At 36.7% G+C, this 23767-nt stretch overlaps 1 protein-coding gene across 1 annotated transcript; it reads left to right on the forward strand.

The window, feature by feature from the left end:
* Window positions 1-904: 904 nt before the first annotated feature.
* Window positions 905-23046, forward strand: CAPRIN1 (cell cycle associated protein 1; the record flags this gene model as incomplete). Its single annotated transcript, XM_010190827.1, has 17 exons — window positions 905-967; window positions 2142-2228; window positions 4648-4886; window positions 5008-5090; window positions 6820-6957; window positions 8383-8435; window positions 8522-8608; window positions 13854-14009; window positions 14584-14692; window positions 15133-15194; window positions 15796-15906; window positions 16406-16555; window positions 16757-16907; window positions 17840-18034; window positions 19296-19396; window positions 20256-20319; window positions 21798-23046. Coding segments are annotated over 17 exons (1914 nt in total), but the record flags the coding sequence as incomplete, so codon positions are not given.
* Between the last annotated feature and the right edge of the window lie 721 nt (window positions 23047-23767).

The following is a 23767-nucleotide window of genomic DNA, read 5'->3' on the forward strand; positions in this document are numbered from 1 at the left end:
ATTGGGAAGATAATTCTTAAGGATTCATTTTAATGGCTTTCTTTTAATAAAGCCAAGGCAAATTTCCTTAGACAGACAAGCATATGTGATAAAGCAAATGGTGAAAACTTGGAGCTTAATAGTTAGGTTGCTTTTACAGACTTTACTTCCTTTCTAAGAACTTTTCTACTTAACTTGTAGAGTTTTTGTCACTTCTGGCATGCATAGGTTTTACCTGCTTTTGCCTAATGTCAGTGTTTTGCATGGTTTTGTATTCAAGCAGATTGGAGAACTGATCCTGCTGAAAATTAAGCTAATGATTCCTTTTTCAGTTTCTCCCCATGAAAAAGAAATCTTCATGCTCTTGAACAAAAATATTTTAGAGCTATTAATATGAATTGTGTTGGTGGGCAATCTTGCACAAAGGATTAGAAACAGTTCTAAGTTCTTGATAACTATCTGAACTGAAGCAAGTACAAAGAAATACAGTTCTGAATCTTAATAGCATTGGCAGTGGTGTTTTGCTGTCATATTTTTGGTGGTGTAGTGATCCAGTGGTAATAAGCTCTGACTCAGAACTGAGTCCAGCTCTTTGTTGTTTGAACTGAAGGAAACATGCATTGAGAGGGCTCTCCCCATTAGGAGGATTATGCGTTTCCTCAGAAATTCAGACTAGTCGTGAAGGTGTATTGTGATAGCCAAATGACATTGTAACACTTGTGTCTTGGGGAAGTATTTACATTTTTTTTTTAACCCAGAAGACAAATTTTCTCAGATGCTGTTTCTGCATGACAGTTGCCTGTTTGTGTAATGTGTTAAAGTCTGTTTACTGTAATATTAAAGTACTTCATTTTGTTAGCACAAGTAGAAAAAATCAGTAACCTGACTTTTGGCTCCTCATAATAGCTTCTTTCTTTCTTTTCAGAGCAAACTTGATGATTACCAGGAACGAATGAACAAGGGAGAACGTCTGAATCAAGATCAACTGGTAAAAAGAAAAATTACTAACCAGATCTCTGCTAAATTGTTTTGTGATCTTGGTGGGGAAGGAAGGGATGAATTTCACTTCTCCTTTCTCCTTGTTAAAAGCTATTTTTTTCTGAACTCTGACTTGGCCTCAGTCTTTTATTGACTAGTACATCTCAATACTTCTGTTAACCAGAAACTGGAAAAATAGGTAGAGGAGCATGTTGTAATGCTTTATGCTTGTTGAGGTTAGGTTGTAAATTAAGCTGTGGTTAGAATTGGCATATGTTATAACCTAGGACTGTTGAAAGAGCTAAATGACATCTTTGAGGTTTCCTGGACATCATCTTTTGCAAAAAAGGTACCCACGGAGAACTTCAGGAGCTTAGTCACTTGATGGTAGCTTGTGAATACTGTGCAGCTTAGAGTTCAGAAGGGCTCTCAAAAAATCTGTGTATATCACAGCTATCAGTGCAGCAGATGTGAGCTGTAGCTAAACTGGATTTACTGGATGTGTGCTGCTTCTTGCCTTGTTGGGGCTGGTTCTTAAAGTAGGTTATTGTAGAGCTTGACTCAAGAGCAGTTTTCCAGTTGTAATAAATATAAAGCAAGTATGAAATTAAATTCAGTTGTGTGATGCAAACAAGCATATTGGTACTTACAGAGATTACCAGATGCTCAATAATCGGCAATATTTTGCTGGTGATTTTTAACATTGAAAAGAGTGAAGGAAAAAAAATGTACCCTGCAACTATTGCAGCTGTTCACAGTTACAAGAATTAGCCTTTTCACTTGATCCTTGTGATCTTTTCATCTGTCTAGGCTTTGTTTTGGTTGTTCTGTGCCAACTGAAAACTGAAATACTACTGATCTGTATCTTTTTGGGTTTTTAATAGCATATTGTGAAAATAAACCATGAGATGTTTTCTGTTTGATGAGCAAGGAAGATAACTGAAATTTAATACTAATGAGGGAAGCTCATGAATTGTGTTTTATGAAGACCACAGGCCCATAAGACATAGACAGGTCTTTTTAGTATTTTGGCTAGTGAAAATAAAAATTTAACATTTTTGCAGTCCCATTTGGGGATGCCGTGACTCACTCAAGAACTAAAACTGTTATAATTTGTTTGTTGGAAGTATGTATTTTGTTCTATTTGTGATGGTTTACTTTTGTTTTGTTTTGTTTTTTTTAAGGATGCAGTGTCAAAATACCAGGAAGTGACAAATAATCTGGAATTTGCTAAAGAGCTGCAAAGGAGTTTTATGGCTCTGAGCCAAGATGTAAGTAAAGAGCAAGTGGTGTAATGTGGGCCATCAGCTGCAAAACCAAACACTTAGGCTTTAAATTTCACCAGTGCAGTAGCCTACTTTATTTACAAAAGATGAAATGCTTATGTTTTCTTGTACGTTTGGCTGTTTTCTTTTCCTCTGTGTACTGGTTTGAGTAAGGTTTTCTGAAGGCTATTCCTAAAAGATTTTTCTGATGGACTACATACATATATGGGAAGAAAAAAAAATTAGTTCTTTTTCGCAAAACATAACTGTTAAAAACAGTGTGATTGCGTAAGAGGCCTGTCATGCAATATTATATACAGCCATTTGCTGCCAATAGTAACATTGTCTTAAAAGCAAACGGATTTCACAGGCTTGTTTCTGTCTTTGGCAAGTGGCTGAGACTTTTCGTTTCTTTATATTTCAACAGGGTATGAAGTCTCAGCAGTTGAAAGAATTGCAGTTCTTCTTTCAAGTTTCTTGCTGTCTTGTTAATTGCAGATGCAGTCTTAAACTACAGTATGGGATGTGATTAATATTATTTTCATAAAGAATAAGTGAATACTAGTAAAACAGATAATCTTTTAGGTTGATATTTTATCAAGGATGTAAAATAATGGTGTCATCAAGAAAAAGTTCTAAAACTCTGATAGACAGTTCCAGTTACATGAACAGCTTTCATTTATTTCTTGTGCCAAGGGTGGCAAACAAAAAGGTGCACCTTAGACCTCAACAGTGTTACTGCAAGGAAGAATTCTGACAAGCTGAAAGCATAACCCATTCTGTAGGACTGGAAGATTCTTAATGCAGTAACACAGAGTTAATGACTTATGGAAAGAGCAGCAACATAGGTAGAATTCATTGTGTAGTTGATGGTAGTGCAGCAGACTGGTCTGACAAGTGTATTTAGTTTGTGAACAGACAATGTGATAACTTGAAGGGCATTAGCATCCTTGCATTTTTAACTGCTTTCTATATTTGATGTGGTTGTAAATTTGAAGGCCTCTACGGCAAACCATTTCTTTGCTTTTCTTGTGTCAGGGTTCCATGTATGTTTGTCAGTGATGAAAAAGTTTTTTCTTCTGCCAAGTTTGTCCTGAAATATTTCCCTGGTCAGCTGACCACTCAAAAGCAAGTGAATCCATGAATAATAAATTGGAGCTCTACTTTCAAACTTGGTTGCAGTTTTTCCTCATTGGAGATAGTTCTCATACAGTTGATTTTAAGATAAATCTTTTATTTTAAAAAAGAAATTTAGATGCCTCAGAGAGAGAAGGTTACTGTCACAGGTTACATTTTTTGTAAAATTTTAAAGCTTTATATAGTTACAAAGTAAGCAAGCTGAATTTTGGATGCTAGATGGTTGGATTAAGAATAAGAATGGAAGAAACATCCTGTAGGTTCAGACTAGTGATGCATTTAGACCAGTGTTATGACAGCAGTTATAGAAGGTACCATGTAGAGTACAAGACTGATTGTTATCTGTTCCCTTCCTGCATCTGTGATCCTCAAAACTAAGAATGTTAGACTGTAGGTGCATTTCTGTTTCCTTCAGTGTCTGTCTGTGCCTTCATGTCCAAGAATGTGTTTAAATCCTCTTTGAACTTGCTAATGACAAAACATTCCATTAATTTACCTGTTGTGGTGTGTAAGCAATGAGTACTTCTGTGTATCGGTTTTAAGCTGATCTCCAACCAGTTTTGGTGAATGCCTCCTCCTGATATGGTGAATAACCACTCTGTCCGTGTTATCTGCTGGCCTTTGTGGCCTTTATGAAAAATCTGGATCACCCTTACTCCTCCAAATTGAAGAACTCAAGACTTAAGCTCTGCTCATAAGGCAGCTGCTCTATCCCCTTCATCAGCTGAGTTGCCCTTCTCTGTACCTTTTCTAATTGCTCTAAGTCCTTACTGAATTAATGGTAGCCAGAAGTTGTAACTGGCCACAATACTTGTTTAAAAGGTACCTAATGTTGTACATTTTTGACACTTCCATGTAGATCAAGATAACTTAATGTTAACTGCTTCCTTTGTGAATTATTCTGTAAATAGCAGGATGGGCTTATTTCATATAACGCATCTGTATCTAAAGCTTTAGACATGGTAACTGCACTTACTTGACTGAACTACTTGTACATCACGCAGAAAAGTTCAGATTTCAAGTAAGAATATGATTAAGATTCAATAAGATCCAAAGTCTGTGGCATTGATTTGAAAGTTTGTTTTAATTTGCAGGCTTTTGATGGCTTAAAAGATATTCTTCAAATTTCACAGGTTATTTTGCTGTAATGTTAGATTGATAAGTGGCAGTTTGATGCCAAGGTCTGTCTCTATTTATCATTAAAAGACATTTCAAATTTATTTTTTTCCCCAAGTTCACTACAGAATCCAAGTTCAAGGAATTTAAAATCTCTTTTTGTTTTAAACAGATCCAGAAAACAATAAAAAAGACAGCTCGCAGGGAGCAACTGATGCGAGAAGAAGCTGAGCAGAAGCGTTTAAAGACTGTACTAGAGCTCCAGTTTATTTTGGACAAGTTGGGTGATGATGAAGTACGCAATGACTTGAAACAAGGATCAAATGGAGTACCAGTACTGACAGAGGAGGAGCTGACAATGCTGGACGAGTTTTACAAGCTAGTGTACCCTGAACGAGATATGAACATGAGGTAGGCTTACAGCAAAGTACTTGAGAACTTTTCTTTACAATTGTCAGTCAGTTAACAATGTATTTGCGCTGTGGCCAGTTAAGGACTTGGTAAGAAATTAACTCCTATTAATTTTTTTCAGATTGAATGAGCAGTACGAGCAAGCATCTGTTCACCTGTGGGACTTACTGGAAGGGAAGGAAAAACCAGTTTGTGGAACAACCTGTAAGTGTGGTCTCTGGATTAAGAGACAGCATACTGAATTTGTGCTTGAACTGAAATAGTGTCTTGATACGAGATAACTTAGGCAGTTAATTATTTTTGTGAGTTTTTAGAGTAGCTTTTTTTTTTTTTCTTCAGACTGTAGCTGGATTGTAGCAGAATAACTTACTGAAATGTGAACTTACTGTGTGGTGAGGTTTTTTTGTTTTGCTTTTGTTTTTTTAGTGATTCAGCTCTACTCTGTATTTAAGCTTGGTCTGTTTGCTGTTTCAGCAGTATTGTGCTGCTGTTGGTGCTTAGTAGCAATTCTTTGTTTTCTGGAAATGTGTGTGTGAGAAAGGAGCTTTGTTAATCATAAACCTAATGCATAAACTAGCATGGTCTTACTTGGTGTGATGTTCTGCTCCACCTTGTCTCCTGCAAAGAGCATTCTGGTTTTGCCCTATTTTGGTTTATTAACTCTGTAAGGCAGGGTGTAATCCATCTGTAATGCAGATGGACTGCTTTCTTGCCAAAATAAAAATCTTCACAAATACCTACCTTCTAACATTAGACCTTAAGTAAATGGCTCTGCTAGGCAGTTGTCTGTTTTCAGTAACATGGAGAATTTTTGGTCTCTCTTAATTGGAAATCAGTAGGGAAGATAACCCTTTTTTTGTAGGTAAAATGGCTATCAGTTTTAACCTTTTTTTTTTAAAAAAAATCAATTATCCTTATTATATTAAAGGAATATGGAACTGTTGGAAGAGGTTTTTGCGTTCTGTTCATAGAAAGTGAAATTATAGTATTGCAATTGTTGTCTAACCTGCTTTATTTAGGAATGATACACAGGACATTGTAGGATATTGTGGCCTCAGTGGTAATAAGATTTTTTCTTGTTTTGGGTAGAATAAGAAGCTTAAAATTGTTTATATTGTTGAAATCAAATTTTGTGAGTAGGTACCAGGTTAGTATTCTTTTTAATTCATAGTTGTTCTGCAAGAACTCCAGGCTGAAATGGTTGTGATGTTGGATCTTTGTCAGAGCCCAAAGATGTGCACCACATGCTTACCACTTGCCAGCCATGCATTGTGAATTGTCCCTTTTGAGTATTTTTGTTTTCTGGTTGGCCTAGACAATCAGTAATGCTGCCTGGCCAATGTGGCTGATTGTTTTGTGTTAAGATGTCACAGCGTTCATCTGAGGCACTGAGTGCAAGCTTGTGCTTGTTTTGCTTACAAAGGCTGTTCTGAGCCACTTTGCCTCAGGGGATGAACCTTCATGAAGTTTACCTGTGTAAATTTGTACTGACAGTTGTTTTGTAAGAAATTGACTTACAGTAAAGTTTTTTTGATTAGAAAGTTACAAATATATCAGTTACAGTTGAAACTTCAGTGAGTCCCTAAAACTGTCCAAATGAAAAACTAATCAGCCAGAGATTTTTGAAATAGCAGGAATAAAAGTATGGTAATTAAAATCATAAGTCTTATCTCACTTTGAAGTGTTTCACAAATCTCCTGAGGAGTATTATATGTTCTTATCATTCTCCTTGCCCTTCAGATTTTTCTGAACGGTAGTTTATTATTTATTGATGTATTTAATATGACCTAATAAGTCAGGAATAATTCTAGCTTGTGGCAGCAACATCTTCCTAGCAAAAGAGTAATATAATTTATGTGGGATCATTGGAAAGGAAGAAGAAGATTATTAGGATTGAGTTACTGTTAATCTTTAACTTCTTCCATTTTCCTAGATAAAATGCTAAAGGAGATTGTTGAACGTATTCTTCAAACTAGTTACTTTGATAGCACCCATAACCATCAGAATGGATTATGTGAGGAAGAAGAGGCAGCACCCGCACCTGCAGTAGAAGACACTGTAGCAGAAGCTGGTATGAATAAGAAGATCCCTTGTGACTAGTGTATTCATTTGTGTTGTACTATCTTTGGGTTGATCATAGTGATTAAATTGCAAATACAGTTTTAAGCGCAAAAAAACTCCTCCTGTTTCTTAATTCTTCAGGTGTACTGGTGTTTTGAATAGAAATAGTATTTCTTGGTAATCAGGTGTACATCCAGCCAGGCAGCATATGGCACAGTCAGCCATTTGTTCAGCCCTGCTCTGAGCCATAAGGAAAGAAAAGCAGAGCTGTGTTCCCAGAAGAGTTCTGTAAGGGTGACTCTTGCCAGCTGCTTCTTTGGAGGGACTGTAATCTTTCCTAGTGATCACATCGTAAATGTTTTCCGTCGTGGGCAAGGAGAGGCTTGCTCTTCTAACTGTGGAGCGTCAGCTGAATGAAGGAACAAAGTCACTTAGTAGTACTTGTTTTTGAGCGTTTGTCCATAGGTCACTTGCTGAAATAAGAACACAGACTAACGAGTTATTTAGAAGCAGGTTTATGACAATGAAAATTATTACCAAACGTTTCTTTCGTATTCTGCTTTCCTGTAGAATTTCTTACTGAAGTGATAAACAAAGTTACATTTGTCTGTAGTATTGCAATGATCAGAGATTGAAGTTCTGGTTGCCTTAGGCTTTTCCATTTTTCAGTGGTTCCACCAATTCAATTTTAGAAGGGAAGAATTTTTGAAGCAAATGCATGCTTACTTTTGAAGCGTAAGTATGCTTACATACTTAAAAAACTCAAAAATATGGTACCAAACTTGAAGAGAAAATTAATTTCTTTTTTTTTTCCCCTTTTGAATATGTTGTGGAGAAAATTAAAGTTTGGGGTAATGAAACATAAATCTTCATAGCAGGAATTTAATGTGATTTTTAGAAATTTTATTTCAAAACTGAAAATCCTTGTTATTGATTAATTCTCTGTTAGCTCAGTTCTCTGTCCGGTCATTTTTATTTTACTCATTCTGCGACACCAGTTTCTTTACCTTGTAACATTAGGGTTTTTTTCTGAACTCGCCAGATACTTTAAGGAAGTATTACTATTACTGCACAGAAAGCAGAGCTAGGTATAAGAATAAATGGACACACATTTACTCCTGAATCACAATACCATCTAATAGTGGAAGCTCGCTATATAGTTAAGGAATGAGTTGCTTGGAATTAGAGCCTCAATAGAGCCTCAATATTGCTGACTTGTAGAATTAAGTGTTTTTCATAAATGACTGCTGCAAAAATGTGTCACACTTCTTCAAAATTCCACTTTTACTGGGGGAGATTTTTTCATCTAACTTTGTATCTTATAGGTCTGTAACATGGTTTTGGGGGTTTTTTGGTTTTGTTTGTTTTTTTGTTGTGGTTTGTTGGTTTGGGTTTGTTTTTTTTTTTTCACATAAATGGTGTATTTTTCTTACAGAACCTGATCCGGCAGAAGAATTTACTGAACCAACTGAAGTTGAATCAACTGAGGTATTAGTCACTGGAAAGACTGTCATTTTGTATAGCTTTAATGTCACTTACTTTTACTTTCATACCCTTTCTTATTTTTATTTTAGTATGTAAACAGACAATTCATGGCAGAGACTCAGTTCAGCAGTAGTGAGAAGGAACAGGTAGATGAGTGGACAGTTGAAACGGTTGAGGTAAGATCTTGTGTACTGCAGGTAAAATTGCAATCCCTGTTTCCACTGACTCTCAATTCGTGATAGGTTTTAGTATTGCACCCCTTCTACCCTAATATATTCAAAAATACATATATTTAAGTAGGCTTGGACTTGCTATTCATTCTTCAGTTAAAGAATGCTACTCATTCTTCAGTTAAAATTTAGCTCAGGAGCTAAAATAAAAGTAAGATACGACAAAGAAAAAGAAAAACTACAGTCTGGCTGAGTTTGCAGAGAACTTGCTTTTGTTCAATAGTGGCTTGCTTGGGAAAATGAGGCTTAAAAGTCTTAGGTTTAAAAGGACTTAAAGATTTTTTGGAAGACTTTTTGTAGAAGAATAGTACTGCAATGTAGAACTTAAGTTTATTCACATAGCTGCTGACAGCATGGCGTAGTTGTGTGTTTTATTGAGTAGTTCCATGGAGAGGGAGCTGAAAATTAGTATCAACTGGTGTCTACTGCAGATTGCATATGCACGTAATTTGATGTTAAAACATGCCTGTATGTACATCTCTGCTTTCAAGAACTGTAATTCTTCAAGTGCTTAACTTGTTAATACTTTGCAGTTGAGTGATTGTTCACTTGTGATGTTTGTGGCACACTGCTGTTAGGATCCATTCCCAGTTTAGTAATTTAGACTAGACTTAAGTACAAATCCATTTTATTACACTAGAATTTGTGTTTCTTACGTACTGGAAAGGGCAAGTTGTGTGGAGTCATTCAAATGTTTGATGTGTTGTAACTTAGGTTGTATCCATCTGTTAGGAATAGGTATAAGCACCTTTCAAGTGCTGGAGACTTAATTTTCTATTCACCTTAAGCCTCCTGCAGCAGAAAATTACAGATGATCAATTTTTTAGACTCTTACTTGATGTCTTCAGGCTCTATTAAGTGTAGGAGTAGACTAAGTGTTTATCATCTCTTCAAGTGGTTGAAAAGTAGAGGAGGCATTTTGATATGATTATCTAATCTGCCTGATTTTTACATTCGGTCTCACTGAAATCCATATCTTACGGTGTTGAAGACCACTAAAAGATTTAATAGTACTTGGGACGAATGTGAGGCTTCTATAACAAACTAGACAACTTTGCCATATATGTGAATGATTTTGGTAGTCTCTTGTAATATTCCATTCCCTTACTTAAAACCCCCTAAACTGTCATTAGTATTTAATATGGTTAAAAAAATCTCTTTATAAACAAAAGAAACCCTCCAAAAACACACATTAAAGTCGCGCATGATAGGGGTATTCTTACAAGACAGAGTATTTAAAGTTAATACTTAATAGGCTTCAGTCTATCTGAATAGCCAATATAGCCAAATTCCTATATGTTTATATCAAATGTCCAGAGTAGCTTAGAGGTTCTGTTCTATGTAGGTTTTTTTTTATGTAAGTAGTATGGATGAAGATATGAGAGTATAGGAAATGTCCTCGTGATTGAATGTGCTTCCCTCTGCTCTTAAGCTGTAAGGCATGGTTGAAAACTCGGATGCTTCCTTGTGGGAATAACAGTAATAACAATAATATGGAGTAACTGTATTAGTATGGTTAAGTAATTCAGGTTATGGTTTTGTATCAGACTGATTTCAGAATCTCTTAAGTTTCCACGTGTGTTTACTAGTCAGCTAAATCTGGATTATATAAAATTTGTTTTCACATAACAATACAATACAGAGTATATATTTCAGTTGTCCTTTCTGGCCTAATTTCTTGGACTCTAGAGATGAGCAATTTGGAAAAATTTAGAGTTGAAGACTGCTTCGTAACTAAGAGCCTTATTTTCTCAGATTTAACACAAAAGGAGGAAGTTGAGAATAACTCTGAAATTACTCTTGCTGTTCTTTCTGGCACCAGAATCCCATTGCTCATGGGAATGCAACTGAATTGTCCTTGAGAAAGATGATTATACACTTGTGTAGAGCTTTTGTTCTCTTCAGCTCAAGGTAGTTGTGGCATTAGTATAGTGAGAGCTGTGAATGGTAGATGCTAAATTTGGAAACTGGTAGTATTCTGAAAGAGAGCATTTATGCAGAAAACTTAGGTTATTTTTATGAGGAGGAAGACTATCACAAACTTGTCTCTTTTCAAGTAACCCTTGAGTAGATGTGATACCTTCAGTATTTCTATGGTGTATGTTTATAATTTGAGAAGTGATGGTGTCTCACAATGACACTTCTGTATGGGCGTTCTGTAAGTTTTAAACTAAAGAATTAACTTGTGTGTTCTCAAATTGTATTTCTATTATATGATGTTGTCATTTTGGTGAATATGATATTTATTGGTAATAGTGGGGGGTTTGTTTGGTGCGGGGGCATTACTGTTTTGGTTTTGGGGGGGTCTTGGTGGTGGTGAAGTTTTTTGTTTCATTTTGTTTCTTAACTGCGTCCTTTGTGATAAGAATCTGAATCTGCTTGTATACAGAATTTTCTGTCTTAGATTATGGAACTTCGGTTGTATGGCTGTTTGTGTAGATTTGGAAGCTGTTATGTGGCTACCAGAATACAGGTTCATTCTGATAGAGTTGTGGTCTCATTAAACTTCTGTGTTTACCTTTCCTTCTTTCCTCCTTTGCTGCCTGGCCTTCTCTGCCCAGTCATTCTCCTCCAGTTGTGTCTGGGTAGCTCTGCCTACTGAGGAGGTCAAGCAGCAGGGTGTCAGTAGACAGGGTGTCAGAAGGTGAGCGTGCATTTGCTGAGTCAAATACTATTCTGCAGAGAGGTTCAGCTCTTCTAAAAGAAAAGTTTCACCTAGCTGCTGTGCCCGTAATTTGCTTTTTGAATAGTCTCTTCCTTTTTCATGCAGCAGACTGTTGGAAAGCTGTTAACTTTAGAACTACAGCCTGTCCACTGAAAACCTAATATGCAAAACTTGATTATATTTTTATTTTTTTTTAGTAGTTTCATCCTACTACAATTATAATAGGTCTAAGTACCTGGTAGTGATAATAAGACTGAAGGAAAAGGCCCTAAACAGTTTATTTTTACATTAAAAAGGAGGTTTGAGAAAGAGACTGTAAAATATTAAGCACCCTCTGAAGGTAGTACTTTATTATTTGTGAAAAAGGAAAACGTTTGATAAAATTTTGTCCCTGTTCTGTGTTCTTGATTATTCCATCAGCTTGTATTTGCTTTAAGATACCAAATCGCTATGAATGACTTGGACTTCGTAAGTTGAGTGATAGTACTCAATTGAGAGAGTTTTGGTAATAATTATGTAAGAGATGAGTAGCTGCTGATTTTATCTTGAGTTTCACTTAGTCATCTGGCTTGCTTTTTTTTTCATTAATTTTAAAACTGTAATGTACAAGAGGTCTGGATATGTGCTCTAAATAACATTTTCAAAATTATTTCATATTTTTTTCCACTCACAGGGCTTAACTCTTAATTTGGAAACAGTCCATAAATGGGAGTTTGGGGACTGTGCAGTATAGCAGAGCAGTTTTGCTTGTTCTCCATTGTGGACAGCTTTAGGGTATTCTTCCATGGGAATTGTCAAATCGCTTCTCTTTGAATGGCTAATAGTGGAGACTTGGATCTGAGGGGAATCTTGAAGAGGAAAGTAGGTTGTGGATTTTTAGTTTTGCTTAGAGATTTTATTCTTATTATTTTAAATTTTGTTAGAGATGTTTAGGCATCTGGTCAAGGAAAGAGTCACTGGAGTTTGTAAGGCAATTGCATGTGCAGAATGTCACATAGAAACAGTATTTGTATATCTGAGCTGAGGAGTAGGCAATACTGGAAGATGCTGTAGGTTTTGAGAAGTTTAAAAAAAAATTACAAGCTTTGATGGTAGGAGTTCAAGTTCAAAGTTCAGACCTGTGATTATGGAAATGTCATGAGTGTCACTTGTCATGAGTACTGTACAAAACTGTCTAATTGCAGTTCTAATAACAGATATTTTACATAAATATTTTGAACTTTCAGGTGCATGTATGCTGATTTTTATCCTTTGCAGCTGTAAGTTTGAGGCTTACCTGTTCATCTGGAAGTATATTAATAGTGAAAAGCTCTTGGGAATAGACAAATGATAGACAAGATATTGACAATGATCTTCTTTTTAAAAGAGAGTTGTTGATGTGAATGCAAATTGAAAATGGCATTTCTGTGTTACGGGAGTTGGCTAAAGAGCAAAACTGATTAGGAATGCAAAAGTGCTACTTTTTGCAGCTTGACCATCCTTGTAACTGTCTTTTTTCAAGCTGTTTGATGATGGATTCAGCTTTCCTGGTTGCTCTGCCGTCTTTGATAAAGCAGTATTTGAAAGTGTGTTGCTGTTCGTCGTACCCCTGTTTACGTGTGCCATATTGGAATTTATCTTGGAAATCTGAGCTTTCTTGCTCACACCAAAGTGTGCTTTCTGCTTCTGGGCTTCTTCTGTCCCTCCACAGTGTGTCTTGCAATCTTGCCACTTTTTTCAGGCTGTTTGATGATGGATGCTTTTAGGTGCTCATGTTCAGCTTTCCTGGTTGCTTTGCCATCTTTGATAAAGCAGTATTTGAAAGTGTGTTGCTGTTCGTCGTACCCCTGTTTACGTGTGCCATATTGGAATTTATCTTGGAAATCTGAGCTTTCTTGCTCACACTGAGGTGTGCTTTGTGCTTCTGGGCTTCTTCTGTCCCTCCACAGTCTGTCTTGCAATCTTGCCATCAAGCAATGTTGCCTGCTGTTCTCTGAGACCATAAATCATATAGCTAGGATCACACTTGAGAACTGAGGTCTAGACGTGGCTTTGAAAATTTAAAATTTTGAAGTCTTTAGAAGAACTCACAAATTCTGACTCTACTTACATTTACCAAGAGGATAGGAGAAAAGAATTGTTCTCCATGTGTGTCCACATTTCTGAAACTTACTCTTCCCTGACTTTCTTCAGATTTCCAAATGCTGATAAATTGCTGTCTCAAATCCTGCTCTAAAAAAATCCCCGTAATATTGAACAAATGTTTTGTTAGCACTGTTCTTAACAGGGAGTAGAGTAGATTATAAGAAAATAGAACATAGTCTGGACTTTATCATTCTCTTTCTCACTCTTAAGTGCTCAGATGTGTAGCTGGCCACCAGTATTGGCGTGACTGTAGGAGGATGTAGTATTTTTCTTCAATAACACTACAGTAATTACATCCATGATGAATTAGGCAATAGACATAAATTTCAAGAACTACTGAGTCACTTCTGTGCAGTGTTATCTTAAGCTGGAATTTCAGTCAGTTGTTTGTTTCTTTGTTAGGTTGTAAATTCACTGCAGCAACAGACACAAGCTACATCTCCTCCAGTTCCTGAACCTCACACGCTCACTACTGTGGCTCAAGCAGATCCTCTTGTTAGAAGGCAGCGAGTACAGGACCTTATGGCGCAGATGCAGGGCCCATATAACTTTATGCAGGTATGATAAACCCACTGTGGTGCTGTGAGGCTGGAACCAAATGAAATAGCACTTTCTGGCTGTTAGTCATGATATAAAAACTCTGCTGTAGTTTATTTGAAAAATACTATGGTCTTGCAAACTGTATAGTGCTGTGTGGCAAGATCTCTTGGTAACAGAATGCATCAGAAAAAGCCTCTCCTCCTCCACAACGGAGTAGACACCTTGGTAACAAATGAGGCATACATTTCTTTTATTCTTTTTTTGTTTCTTCCTACAAAGTGCTAATTTAGAATAAAGAAGAGTTCACTGCTTATTCTGTCTGACTATTAAAATCTCCCTCCGGTTATGTTTTTGTCAAATAAGCTCTAATATGTATAGACTGAATATGTATGGACTGAATTTTTATTGTGATAAGTACATTTTAGAATTTTTGGTATCTTAATTGATTTAAAATATGTGGTAAAACCAGCAATTGTGTAGCCGTGGACTAAGCTTCCTTTGTTGTGACTTGGTCACTTCTGTACTCTGAACATCAACATTTTTTAAATACAGTAAATTGGATTTTATTTTACTACTTTCATTTTTGTCCCAGGACTCTATGCTGGAGTTTGAGAACCAAACACTTGATCCTGCCATTGTATCTGCACAGCCCATGAATCCAGCACAGAATTTGGACATGCCACAAATGGTTTGCCCTCCAGGTTTGTAATGGTAAATCCTAAACACAAATATCGGGGAAGCCTGCAAGTCATCTAATTAGAAATGCTTCAGTTACTGCTATATAGTAAAGGAATCATTACCTCATCACTGTTGAAGTGTGTGTTTTCTCAGAAATTGGATTGGACTGTTTGTAGACTTCTGCTTCTCATTTGCTTCTAGTTTGTTTTTTTTTTTGAAGTGTGGAACATTTTGGACTTTTTTAAACACAGTTTTGCTTAGCCTTTCGGAAATTGCTGGATTGTAAGTGGACAAAATGTACTTTGCATGGAAATGTTAATTGGTATTTTAAGTATAGCTTTGCCATGTCAAAGGCATAATCATCTTTATGATTATCAGCTCTCAAGTAACTGAATTAGATGATTACACTCTTCTGTAAAAGATTTGATTGTACTGTGTAATAAGTAAAATTCTTTTACTTCAGTTCATGCTGAGTCAAGACTCGCCCAGCCTAGTCAAGTTCCTGTGCAACCAGAAGCTACACAGGTAACATGTTTAGTAAATTTTATTTTGGATTTTAAATTTATTTTAGTCTCAATCTATGTTATAATAGGTTTCAATTCCAAAGAAAAATTAAATTCAAAGAAAAAGTTGAAGCTCTGATTTTGGGAAATCGCTTATCTCCATTGTATCTTCAGCATTATCGCTTGTAAGCATTACTATATACAGCTTTTATTCCATTGGAAATGAACACTTTGCTATTTCTGTATAAGCTTGGAGTTCTCTCATTTAAACTTCTGTATATTTCTCTCTGTCCTTCCCCAGCTTTACTGTAACGGTAGTTTGGGTTGCATAAGGGAATGAGAAGGATGTTCTTCAGTAAAAGCAAATACATGTCCAGATGATTCAGAAATCTTCACAGAATACAATATGGTGGGGGGAGCATGGTGTGGCATGTTAGAATATATGTCAAAATGAGGTGGTTTAACCTGTACTTGTTAAAAAGCACTTAATTTTTAATGGTTTTAAAGATATACTGAAACACATAGTTTTTACTAGAGAGTACTATTCATTCCATTCTCTGATACTTTTTATAAAAGGTCTGAGCATCAGCTGACTTCTGGGGGCTTCGGGTTTATTTTGCCAGGTTCCCTTGGTTTCTTCTACAAGTGAGGGATATACAGCCTCCCAACCCATGTATCAGCCTTCTCACACAACAGAGCAACGGCCACAGAAAGAATCAATTGACCAGATTCAGGCAAGTCACATTTCACAGGGGTGGGAAGGACTGCTTGCAGGTATGATCAAATGTTAGTCGAAGTTTCTTTGTAAATAAAGCTATGTAAATTTTAATTTGGTAGGGTTTCAGTTCCATTTAATTACAAAATTTTTAACCTGCCTGTGACCAATACTTCATAGTAAGACTTTTAACTTACTGGATTGTTCATCAGCATATAAGCATCTGTGCTGTTGGCTTAGGAAATAGAATATATTTTTTTGGCTAGCAGTTAGCCAAGAAACTTGTTCATTTCCCCATTTGTTTTTGTTTCTAGTAGTGTTTCAAGTTTACAAGGGAGAAGACTGCTAGGTTTTTTCCTCTCCTGTTATGCTGTTGTGAATGAGCTTGTTTGGCTGAAGTAGAAAATACTTGTTGATGTGAACCTGAGGCTTTATCACTTTTTTTGGGGGTGAAGTTTTTAAGTTAAATTTTTTTTGTATTCAAAAGCTGCTAAAATGTTGTTTGTTGTAATTATTAGGCTTCAATGTCACTGAATGCAGACCAGACCCCATCGTCGTCATCGCTTCCCACTGCATCTCAGCCACAGGTCTTCCAGGCTGGATCTAGCAAGCCTTTGCATAGCAGCGGAATCAACGTCAATGCAGCTCCATTCCAATCCATGCAAACAGTAAGTAGTAAATTAATATTGAATCCCTTTATTTTGGTAGTCATTCCTTGTGGTGTTATACAAACACTGGAATCAAGTCATGTAATTACGTAAAATAGTCTGGCTATTCACATTGCTTAGTCTTGCATGCTGCTTTACGTGATGCGATGAAGAATTGTAAAAAATGAATTGGACCAGAGAGCTATTTTTCTAACATTATAGGTATTCAACATGAATGCACCTGTTCCTCCTGTTAATGAGCCAGAAACCCTTAAGCAGCAAAATCAGTACCAGGCCAGTTATAACCAGAGTTTCTCCAATCAGCCTCACCAAGTAGAACAATCAGATCTTCAGCAAGAACAACTCCAGACAGGTAAACTTAGCAAGAACTAAAATGACAGTAGCTTCAGTAGAGCAGAAGATCAGGCTGTGAAGTCGTAGATGATTTAGCCAAACGTGTCACACATTCTCAAATGTTCCTAGTCTTGCAAAACTTTTGTCCTGAACAATACCAGGTTTTGTTATTTTGTCTCGGTTTGAATATGAACAGGGGGTGAAATTCAGTGTTTCTCTCCAACTGTTAAAAGAATTTTACCACTTGATTCAGTTTTATATGGGTTTTAAAAAAACATGAACAGAATTAAGGAATATTGTAAAGATGAGAGCAGTATAGTGGAGTACTTGCTCTGCTGATGTTAAAGTTGGATGATCCTTAAATTTGTTTGTAAAAAAAGGTTGTACTATTTGAGATTACATTTTAAAAAGAAATAATCAGATAGAATTGAGAGCACATATGGACTGCTTCTCATCAATAATGTGAGGTTCACAAAGATCTGAACCTTTCCCTAAAATCAGTTAGACATGGTTTGAATAGAGCAGACAAATAGAATAGTTTGAATAGAGTGACAGATACTTCTCAAGTTAGCAACTTTGAAAAAAAACTCCAGACAAACAGTAAAATGAAGTCTTAAGTACAAAGCTGCTCTTCTCCCAGCACTCTCCTCAGTTTCTACTGAGAAAAGATTTGCAAATACAGAGAGGGATTTTGAGTGGAGGACACAGGATAGAGGTGACAGGGATGAAGTGCTAACAACTACTGAAGGTTTAGTAAGGAAATAGAGAGCCTGATCCTTTCTTTCTGTTACTGATTATGATCTTGAATTTAGTCTTTCTTGCAAACCTGGGATACTGGAGTGGGTGGATGAGAAGAGGAAGAAGCAAGTTTTCATTGTATTATTTTTTCCAGTGTGTGTTGCTGATTTTTAATGCAGACTGTTATACTTCTTCTCCCCACTTCCAATACAGTGGTTGGTACTTACCATGGTTCCCCGGACCAGACCCATCAAGTGGCAGGCAACCACCAGCAAGCTCCCCAGCAGAATACTGGGTTTCCCCGTAACAGTCAGCCTTATTACAACAGTCGAGGAGTGTCTCGTGGTGGATCACGTGGGGCTCGTGGCTTAATGAACGGCTACAGGGGACCGGCAAATGGATTTAGAGGTAAACAGCTTTATTAAACTCTCTCATTTGACTTCTGCTTCTTTCTGGAAACGCTGTGTCAAGATAGCAAGTGTTAGACTGACCTACTGTTGTTTTTATACTGTAGTAATATCCCGGTAAGTTACTGAAACTTGTAGTAAAAATTTCATTTCCTTTAGCTAACTTAAGCAACTGAAATGTTAGGTGTTTGGTTAGGCCTCCTACTAGGACATAAACAAGCATTTTTTTCTGTTCTGTGCTGCAGGGTTAAGTGTTAGTTTGATTAGGCATCTACTGCAAGTACAAGCAAACATAGAAATAATCCTACAGAGTTTCACAGCCATCAAGTGAGCACTTCAGGTGCCAATTGGCATTTTAAAAATGTTTTTTATCTCCAGTAGAAGCTGTGTTTTAAAGAGTTCCATGTTTTGTATATTGAGAATAGGCTGGATAACTGTAGACATACAAGAACAGAAAAGTCAAAGTCTTTTTCCCTCTGAGGGAACTAACTGGAGTGAAGGAGTGGTACCATAGTTCTGGATAAATAAGAGAATTGTCATGATTGCTGGGGATGATTATATGTAGCTGTCAATGTTACAAAGTTGCATATGTTAGAACAGGGGAGAGACATAGTATCTTCTTCAGGTGTTAAGGGACTGGACTAATGGGAACACTGCAGCGTGCTTTTGCCATGTTCTCTTCCTCTCATGTGGTTGGACAGTAGAGGAAAAACCTGTATAACAAAAATATAACTGATTGTAGTAAGGAATGCAGCGGTCACTGTTTTTCTGCTTAAAATTGATTTGGATTCCAGGTGTTAAACCCTTGGGACTGAACATGGTTCAGTTATGGTTAGAACCTTGGACATGGTTCCCGGCACTCAGAAGAGCCTTGGCTCAGGAGCAGCTTTTTGCTTGAGTGGGCTGTTGTGTCCTTGCAGATCACAGCTGTTACACTTAGATTCTAGTATTATGGTTAGCACTGGGTTGAATGTTCTGTAAATCACACCTCAAATTACAAGATAAAAGCATTGGATTGCTGTCTCTTACTAGGTTCTTACTGTCTTCTTACTAGGTCTTCATTCTTGTTTCTTGTAGCAGTTTTAGCATTTATGTTGCAAACATTTGCTTGACTGGCAGGTAAAGAGTACTTGGTACTCAAATTTAGGTAAAAAAACCACAGTACTCTCCCAGGTTTAGATAAAATACTGCTTTTCTTTATATGGTAGCATGATATAATAGATGGTCGTTTCCAAGTGAAAGACTTGTACTGTGTTCCTTAGGAGGATATGATGGCTACCGTCCTTCATTTTCCAACACTCCAAACAGTGGTTACACGCAGCCCCAATTTAATGCTCCTCGGGATTATTCAAACTACCAGCGGGTAAGCTACCATTATGTTGTGACAGTCTAGAAGTAGAAGAAATAAGTATCTGCCAATGAAAGCACTCAAAACTTTTCTGAGGACTTTATTTCTAACAAAGGCAAAATATTTGGATACTATTTAGAAATAGCAGAATAGTAAATGGCTGGCTATAATTGGAAAATGTGGTCTCTTTGGCTGATTGATCTCTAAAGGAATCAGTCGAGTAACTAGAGTAAGGTTGAGTGAATTACGAAGAACTCTTTCTTAAGTGTAATTATTTTCACAGATTTGTGAGAAGGAAACTTAAAGAACTTCAATCCATTGAAATTACCTTTTCAGAATAATTTCAGATTGCCTATCTTCTGTAATGCTGATGTGTTACATAAATCTGCATTTTGTTGTTCTGAAGGAAGTACGCTCAGTTTGTTCAAAGCTCAGATTGACTGGAAAATGTCTAACTCTGCATATCTCCAAACATGTATTTATAAGGAAATGAGGTGACGGATTTTGATCCTGCTGATAGAATACTGCCTCATTTGTTGATGGGTCCTTCAGCAAATTCGTCTGTTTGACCTCTGTGTAGTTAGAAAAATTTGAACACTAAGTGCATCTGTTTAGGTTTCGTATATATTGAACAGTGTGTCCTGTAACTGGAGAATTTGTCATCATACATTTTATGGTACCTGCTAGGTACTAGTTAAGAATAAGAGTTTCTTTTTCTAAGAGTAATTTAAACTCTGCTGTATGTTGAATTTATAGGTGTTTTGTCAGTGCATTTTGTTTTAAAAGCTCCTTATTTTATTTGCAATTAATAGTTTCCTGAAACATAACAAAATGCCCAGGTTTTGTCATAACTTTTTTCATTTGTTTCCTTCAGGATGGATATCAACAGAATTTCAAACGTGGCTCTGGACAAAGTGGACCTCGGGGAGCTCCTAGAGGTAATTCCTGAGTAGTGAATAAATTATTTGGGCTGAATGGAAGGTTTTGATCCATTTCTGGAGTTCTGAATTTTAAAAAGCAATGTTGCTCCTTATTCAGCAGGTCACAGTTGAAGAATAAGCTTACTTTCCTCTGACCTGATCCTGCTTTTGAGCAGAGGTTGGACTTGGGGGACCTCTTGAGGTCCCTTTTGTCTTGAATTATGCTGTGATCCTTTGAACTTGCTGTGAGGTTTAGTTGGAGGTTGAATGAGGAATTTTTGAAAAGAAGTTACAATAACAGTTGCTTTTGACACTTTAAATGTAGCAGAAATTTTTAGCTGCCTTTTATGAATGAAAGTCATAGGAAAGTGATGGATTTTTTGTGAGGTTTATAATGACTTAGGATCTGCTTACGAAGTGCATTAGTTTTCAAGTAAGACTTGCTATTAAAGCAGACATGGAGCTTAAGCTGGTTGTAAGCCTTCAGCATTGTATGTGTTACTCTGTTGCACTAAAAGGTGTCCTACTGCATCTGCTGTGGAGATCCCTTGATCTAAGGATACAAAATTTCCCTCCATGTTCATCTATTCCTTGATCTTACAGAATTGTTGCTTTTAGCTTAGGGAGGTATGTTGTCCTGTAGCTTCATGTGAGTGTTTGCCACTGCTCGTCTATGAAAACAAAACAAAAAACCCCACATACGTGATGAGGCTGTAGTTGAACTTCGAAATACTATTTTCAATACTGTTTCCACAGGGAAGTCTTTTAGTACATTTTTGGTGATGAGACTGTCTTATGTCTCAATACAGACATATCTACAAGAATCTTAAGTTACCACTAGAGTGCCCTGTCAGTGAGGACAGCTCCAGGCTGCACATTGCGCACTGTCTGTGAAACCGCTGTTGTGTGTGGTAGTTTGATTTTGCAGAATTCTGTCCTTGACAGTCTTGGTACAGAAAGGCCAATAGTGTGGAACTGTGGCTTGAAGTTCAAGGTAGTATCAGGCTGTGGTGAAGCTGAGAGCGTGTTTTAGGCAGCATAACTATAACGAAGAAAAGACTTGACATTTGTTGTTGGGAGTGTACAGGCAGATATGAGAGGGATTCCCCAGGTGACCTACAGCTCTGAGTGTGAGCTATAGGCAGTTTCTTTCTTATTGAAGGAAGAATGGAAGTTAATGTATGATTAGTTAGCTCACAGTACTTAAGTCTTTTAAGTTTAATCTTACAGTTATATCTTCATGACTTGATATTTTTTTTTTTACTTGAAGTGATGACAGCTCTGTAGTTCTGGGGGAAAAAAGTATTGGGATAAATCTGAAAACTAAAGACAGATTACATGCTGCTGGTTTTTGATTTGAAGAAGCTTTTAGAACCATATGTAGTCTAGATACACACCTGAGAATTCTTACCCAGTTTAGACCAGAGCTTTTAGGATTTTTTTTTAAATAACTTGATTTCATGCATAATTCAAGTACTGTTTTGTGTGTTTTCTAGGTCGTGGAGGGCCCCCAAGACCAAACAGAGGGATGCCTCAGATGAATGCTCAACAAGTGAATTAAACAAATTCACAGGATTACGTTAAACGCCAAAAACCACACTGGCCAGTGTACTATACATGTTACCAGAAGAGTTATTATCTATTTGTTCTCCCTTACAGGAAGTTTGTTGTAAAGGGACTATTTTCATTACCCATAATGACAGGACTACAGTTGCCAGCTTTATATTACCTGGATATATGGAAAGGAACAAAACAACGTTTACTCTGCATGTTCTGTCCTAAGCATCATCTTGAGCCTTGCACATGAGATTCAGATTCCTCACCCTTGCTAAGAGTAAAGCAAAAAAGTCAACTTTCAGGGTGATCCAATCTCCATGGTTAACTGAAGTGGCAGGAAAAAGCAAAGACTCATTTCTGACATTTGAAAGTGATGTAACAAATTTGGATAAAATCTGCAAATTCGTAAAGATTTACTGTGGTGGCAGTTGACAAAACTTAATGTTCCCATGAAAGGATGGAAAAGATGAAGTGTGGCTTGGTAGAGCAACTGCATTTCAGCTTTTTCTTATTAAATTGAAGCACTGAACAGTTAAAGATGCGTAGTGATGCATATTTTCCCTAGACAAATAGGCTTATAGCCAGTTTTTGACAAAGAAGCAGCACCCTTAGCTACAGCACTCCTCGTCACCAGGTCCCTGTTTACTGTGGCTAAGGATTCAAGAACGCTTGCATAACTGCTAATGTAACTCTGTAATTTTTTAATTTTATTTTTTTTAAAAAAGAGCTTTGATTTGGCACTTCAAAAAAATTTTGCAACAAATGTGAGATATAATCTGGATGGCCACTGTATATTTTATGTGAAGTATTTAGATATCTCTTGAAACGCTTAAGTTTCTTTTGATAGCAATGACTTTTGTAAGGATTGGTATTCTCTATCATTCCTTATGACTTGCACATTGTCTGTCACTAATACTTGACCTTGCTGTACTATCACCTAAATAACTGATGCCGGTACTGATGGAAATCTCTAATGGATAATTATAACACTTTTGGTCACATGTCCTTTTGTCTTTCCTGCAGCCTTGAAGGTTTTAAGAAATCTCAAATGCCCGCTGCTGCTGCCCTTTTAATTGCTATCTTTTGAAAAGCACCAGTATGTGTTTGAATTGATTTCCCCTTTTAAGGGAAATGACAGCCAGCAGTTACAGTTCTAATGGTATAAGCAAGACAAATAAAACATGTTTATAAAAATTGTATCCTGGAACACTGGTTTTCAACGACCGAAACAAATTTAATGTAATGGCGTGACATTTCAGAAGGTTCTTTGTTGTTTGTTTGGTTTTTTTTCCCCTGATAGATTCTGTTTTTCCTGAATAGATGTAAACCCTCCTCCTGTTTTTCCTGATTTTATTCTAATAGCTGTGACTTCTTCTGGGAAACTCTTCTTTTTATGGACTTTCCTTTTCATCAAGGCAGCAATGTATAAAAGATACGGCATAAGACTAGGAGCTGGAAAATACCAAGTCTTATTCAAGTTTTACTACATACTTGTGGTATAATCTTTGAAAAAATCACTTGTGCCTACCTTTTGCGCACATGCACTCTCTCTGCAGTGGGGAGAATATGATAGCTGCCTCCATAGAGGTGTTGGTAGTTCTGTTGCATACTATAGCACGTGCAAGAAGAAAAGTGCTATATATGTTAAGTATTGCTCATCAAATAATTCCTACCTGTGGAAAGGTGACATTAAGGAACAGCTACATGTTGTTTAGCTGTTATACAAAACTGAAGATTGTTTTAACTCAGAGGGTCATTTCTACTTTGTATCACAACTGAACTTTCAGAACTTGTAGTCAGATATTTTGACTTGACTGTGAAATTATCTGAAACTCCATACAAATAGGTGGTAATATCACTTTTCCATGTTCTGTGTGAAGAGCACAAATGAGAAATGTTTTTGCTGAGA

This window comes from Mesitornis unicolor, unplaced genomic scaffold (assembly GCF_000695765.1).
Source record: "Mesitornis unicolor isolate BGI_N332 unplaced genomic scaffold, ASM69576v1 scaffold5048, whole genome shotgun sequence".
Taxonomy (NCBI): Eukaryota; Metazoa; Chordata; class Aves; order Mesitornithiformes; family Mesitornithidae; genus Mesitornis; species Mesitornis unicolor.